Genomic DNA, 5,851 nt, shown 5'->3' on the forward strand with positions numbered 1-5,851 from the left:
ACTGTGTCCTAGCTTCTTGTTTTGTTTTGTTTTGATATGCCCAAGTAGGCTGCTTGTGTGAACTAGCCTGATCACTGGCACCCCGAAGCTCCAAGTAGCCAGACTTGCCAATAAGTATGTGAGCCCAGGAGTCCGCCCACTCCTTCTGTATGGATTCAGTTCAGGTGTCCAGATAGTTGGCCACCAAGTGTGTGGTGCAGGCTTTCACCTACATTTCTAGACAGGCATGGGTGACTGGTGTAGGCACAGGCACCCAGCTGCAGCAGGGAGTCACAAGAGAGCAAAGCAGGTGACCAAGAGCCACCCCCAAGTGTCCGGGAGGAAAACGTGTCCCTCTTCCCTAGAGTGCATAAGTGGGTGTGTTTTGCAGCCAGACTATGAGCATTCAATGCTGTTAGCTGTGAGGACAGGGGGACATCACTTATTCTTGAGCCCCTGTTGAAGGTGCTAGGTAGCGTGGGTGGAACCACCAGTCCTCAGGCCCCTGATGTGGGTAGGTGAAGACCCTGATTAATGGGCAGAGCAGTATCAAATGTCATAAACTGCCACTTCACAGCTGAAACAGTTGAAGTTAGACTTCAGGTATATACCGGGTTGTACTATGGTTAATGATGGCCTATGCTGTTGAAATGGGCCCACACAAGTCTATGCAGGGGGAAAGGCACTCAAAATCCGTGGACCCCTTATGCCAGTGCCTAGGCAAACGAGCTGTGCCTACCCTAGTTTCTGGCTTCAGGGAGCTGATAGATTATTTTTTCCCCTGTTTGTTAATTTGGTCCCTCTCCAAGGCCAGGAGAATGGCTCAGGGCACATGATGGGTCCTACTTCTGATCCAGGGGACTTGACAATTGCTGAAGCTGACCCAGACCCAGTGCAGAGCAAGGAGCTGGGAGGTAAATGGGAGAGAGGTTTTTCCCAAAGGTGGATGTTTTTGATCCGTGTGCTAGGCCAGATGAAAGTACTTATCTTTTGCTGATCGAGGGCTCCTTCTCACTGGTTCTGGATGGCTGAGTAGACTCTCTGCCACTGGGTCTCTCCTGATGTGGAAAACACCTCCCGAGGACCGCTGCTTGTCTCACCGTGCACCAGGAGCTAATGCAGCCTGAGGGGCTCTGGCTCCTGCTGGGTCAGATCTGGCAACTACTCGCTACTTCTGAACCATCTCTCCCTTCCCCCGCCACTCAGTACAATTCCTCAACTTTGCCTTTGATGTTCAGGGCTCCAAGATTGTCATATACAATCAATTCACTTGTTTTTTCAGGTCTTTGTTGTAAGAGGGACCACTGGAAGCATCTGACTACTCTGCCATCTTGGCCCTGCCTCCTCCATAGGGTTTTCAATGGCTAATTTTTCAGAAGTAGATTGCCAGGGCTTTCTTCTGAGGTGTCTCTGGGTGGGTGCAAACCTCCAACCTTTTGGTTAACAGCTAAGCTTATTAACCTTTTGCACCACTTAAGATTCCGCCACCACTGAAGCTCCTTCAAAATGCAGAAGAGTTCCTGTTTACACTTTTGTAGGAAAAGCCGTAATTTTCTTCAAGGTGTATCTGTGACTTTCCCCATGAACAAATTAATTAAAGAATGATGAGATAATCTTTTTTACCCCTTACTGTGTCTTTATCATTATAGAACTAAATCCCCTAGAGTTTTCTAATTGGATGAGTTCTTGCTTTGGGGTTAGGTAAAACCACCGACAGTATTTTCAAGTCCAGGAGATATGAGAAAACTTGGTCCAAAATCACAGGTGAGAAAAGAAAAAATAAAAAGCAGGTGATCCGTTAAAGCAAGGAGAAGAGGGAACGTGACAGCAATTTGGAGATTGCCTTTTGGTTTCAAGTAAACAGCATCTTATTTCCATTTCCATATGTAGGTTTATCATACATGTGATCATAACCTTTTTCTTTTACTTTTTTAATCACAGAAGTTACGTTTTTCAATAGATACAATTTTGATTAAATGACTGCAATTACTTTTTGACACTTAAGAAAGACCCAAATTTGCAAATAAGTCAAACTCTGATATTTAAAAATCCAATTACTAAATGAAATTCACAAAAGATTAGATAGGATTCTTTTTTGTTTTTATTTATTAAAAAAAAAAAAGTTGCCCTTAAGTAGTATCTGGTATTTTAAGTCTCTCAGATTACTCTGAAAAAATTAGATAAAATATTGTAAACAATAATTAATTATGGTCAAATATTTTGTTATATTATTATAGAAAATGTTACAAAATAAAGCTACATACAATATACAAAAGTAAATAGGAAAAGTGGTACTAACATGCGTTTGGTAACTATAAACATATAAACACTTGATATAATCATCAGCAAGCTCCCAAGTTACTTTATTCCTTGTGTTTTCATTTTTTTACTCATTTGTTCTTGCTGACATCAGGATCTTTGTATTTTTCATCATTGTATTTCTACTGCTTAACAGAATACCTGACACAATGTAGCTCTTCAATAAATGCCTGTAAAATTAGTGTCTGAATAAAGTAACTATATGTAAAAGGTACCATTTGGGAGAGGGCAGTGGTGGTTCAGTGGCAGAATTCTTGCTTTCCATATTCAGGAGAGCTTGGTTTGACTCCAGGCCAGTGCACCTCAGCTGCAACCACCACTCGTCCATCAGTAGAGGTTTGACGTTGCTATGATGCTGAACAGGTTTTAGTGGAGCTTCCAGACTAAGATAGGCTTGGAAGAAAGGTCTGGAGATATAATTCTGAAAATCAGCCACAGAAAACCCTATGGATCATAACAGTCCAATCTCGTTGTACGTGAGGTTGCCATGAATTGGGGTCTAATTCCAAGGCAGCTAACAATAGCAATCACCATTTGGACTGTGTTGAGCCTGACGGAGTTGTATGCAAATAACACAGAATCAAAGAACCTAATGGTACTCACCAAAATAATTTATTCATTCATATAATCAATCCTTACTACGTATCTATTATGTGTAAAATCCGTTGCCGTCAATTCCATTCATAGTGACCCTATAGGACAGAATAGAACTGCCCCCACAGGGTTTCTAAGGAGTGGCTGGTGGATTCGAACTAACAGACTTTTGGTTAGCAGCCAGGCTTCTTAATCACTGAGCCACCAGGTTTCCATTATGTGTAAAGTACTGGGCTAAAGCTGTTGAAAATACAAAGGAAAGAAAAACTCAAGTCCTTTTCTTAAAAATTAGAGGCAAAGACCTGTAAATAAAAGAAAGATGGGCAGAGGTAAAATATAAATATAGAAGAGATCAAGTAGAAAATTGAAGAAAATCATAAGAGAGGATGTTTTGCAAGCAAAGTAGCAATTTTGCAGCAATCTAATTAAAGAACAGATGATGCATAACTAGTCTAAATGAGTACGCTTTACTAATAAGAGATTTAAACACTGTGAAGAGAACTGTGGTATTAAAGAAATTTGAAATAATTGACTGTCCAAATGCCTATTTATGTCCTGTACAGAACAAAATGCGTCTGATTTTAAAACAAAAGCCATTAAAAAATAGAGACTGTCTATGGATGTATACATAAACTCTTTGAGCACACTGACTCAAATGACTAATACACATCAGAGATAAGCAAATTAGCAGATTATGCCTGTGTTTTATCACTTTGAAGTCAAAGACTAACTTTGAGCTTTCCTTATTCTCCAGAAGCCACCTATAGTGCTTGGCACATTATTGGGACTCGACAGTAGGCTAATTTGGTTCTTAATACTTAGAATGTAAACTGTGTGTGGGTAGAGACCTTGCTTGTTTGTTTTCTAATTTGTTCATTGTTACATCTCTGGTGTCTTGATGAGTGTCTGGTGCATAGTAGGTATTAAATAACTATTAGCTGAATAAATAAATAAGCTATGCTATGTATGCCTCTGTAGACTTGGCTATGCTTTTTCTGTACTATGCTCAATGCTTCTCCTAGTTCCTTCCTCTTCATCTATATTCTGACTGTCTGTCTCTTACTCATCCTTCAAGAACCATCACAATTGTCCCTACTCTGGGGCAATTAAACATTTGGTGATTTTACACACGCATACACAAAGATAATTTGAGTCATCTGGGAACTTTTAGCTTATTTGGCATAAATCAAAAGAAAGTGGCATTTTTCTTTATAATTAAACCATAAAAGAGTCTCACTTCAAGGAAGCATTTGATTAGCTGCAAAGAATGGGCTTAACACGATAGAGAGGTGACTTGGAGAAGACTTTGAGAAAGAAGTGGGCTGACAAGGCAAAAAAAGGGAGGGAGGATTAACACATTTGTCTGAATAGTGTAGGAGAAAGGTTTCTTATTATCATAGAATTGTATAGCTTGAAGAATCATAGAAATAATTTTTATCAAACCCTTTTATAAATGATGTAGAAACTAAGAAATGGAGAAGTGAAAATCTCTAAGATTAACTCAACTAGCCTAATTAATTAGCAATAAAGAGAAGGCTACAAGAAAATCAGAGACACTGAGATCCTATGGAAACGTGTTGTAATATTGCATAACATTTGTAACAGTACAAAAAATTTACCATAACAACATACTGAAGGAGCTCAAACATTTCTCCCTTTTAATTCACATATCTTTGCTTTATAAGTCTTGACTGAAGTCATTCCTTGTACAGGAAAATTTTTTCATTCTTTAATGATATTTAAGTATTAAACTCACCAGTTTTTATATAGGTTCTCCCTTCCTGAATAAGTAATTGAATTTTAAAACTATGTTGAACAATTCAAATAAATGTGCATCCCAGAAAAAATTAAAATAAGTGCAAATTTAATTTCTTCAAAATAAGATTTTTTTATAAAATTGAGAAAACAAGATGCTTATTTCAAAGGAGCTGAAAGTGTGCGTCTTCCCATAAGAAATCAAGCTACTATAAAAATTTTTAGGTTCCAGTGGATGCTGTCTGTGGTGTCATTGGAAGCTGCATCTTGAACTTTCTGAAGGTAATATCTGGGCTTCAGAGTTCCTACCAGCTCTCTTTGCAACAAAATAGACCAGCAGCTGCAGTCAATCAATCGCAATCCTATCAAGCCTTCATGATGTTTCCCTTGGCCAGAAATGCACTACTCAGTCTCAAGGTTCAGAGCATTCAGCAAATGATAGCAACACAGAGCCACCAAAAACACTCACTAGATTTTCATGACAAATATGGTAACGCTGTACTAGCCAGTAGAGTGACTTTCTGTTTTGTTGCATGGGTATTTGTAATCACACAGCTAGGACTAGAATGGAACCTGTCCCCTGTAAGAAGAGTCACTCCAAAGGAATGGAGAGAGAAGTAACCATCACATTGCTGTAATTCCAAATTGTTTCCAAACCAACTTGTTATCTAAGCACTCTGCTGTTTATTAAAATACAGCATTATTGAAGAAATAAAACATACTTGAAATCTTTAAAAAAAATTCTTGGCACCTCTATAATTGAAAGGATTAAATATAAAATCTTTATGTTTGGTCTAGTAGCAATCTATTGGAAATACACTTCCAACTAAAATAGTACTAAGGTTGCAGAACTTCAGCATAGTATTCCAGTTTGTAAACTGATTTTCTATTGTCAATTATAATGCTTCTATTACATCATCTGTAATGTAGTCTGTAATACATCAATTTGTATTACATCATCTTGAGCAAATAATCTAAGAAGCTGGACCACATGAAGAAAAACGGAGCATCAGGATGGGAGGAAGACTCATTAACAACCTGTGTTACGCAGATGACACAACCTTGCTTGCTGAAAGTGAAGACGACTTGAAGCACTTACTGATGAAGATCAGAGACTACAGTTTTCAGTATGGATTACACCTGAACATAAAGAAAACAAAAATCCTCACAACTGGACCAATAAGCAATATCATAACAAATGGAG

The 5,851-nt window shown here is 38.5% G+C and overlaps 1 protein-coding gene across 1 annotated transcript; it reads left to right on the forward strand.

Annotated features, from left to right (window-relative positions):
* Nucleotides 1–4,586: 4,586 nt before the first annotated feature.
* LOC101355622 (cytochrome c oxidase subunit 7B2, mitochondrial-like) lies at nt 4,587–5,650 on the forward strand. The gene has a single exon (XM_023735847.1). It carries the CDS (start codon nt 5,023–5,025, stop codon nt 5,266–5,268), a length of 246 nt encoding a protein of 81 aa, XP_023591615.1. The 5' UTR covers nt 4,587–5,022; the 3' UTR covers nt 5,269–5,650.
* The last annotated feature ends 201 nt before the right edge of the window (nt 5,651–5,851 follow it).

The sequence above is a fragment of the Trichechus manatus genome, unplaced genomic scaffold (genome assembly GCF_000243295.1).
Source record: "Trichechus manatus latirostris isolate Lorelei unplaced genomic scaffold, TriManLat1.0 scaffold00083, whole genome shotgun sequence".
In the NCBI taxonomy this organism is placed as follows: domain Eukaryota; kingdom Metazoa; phylum Chordata; class Mammalia; order Sirenia; family Trichechidae; genus Trichechus; species Trichechus manatus.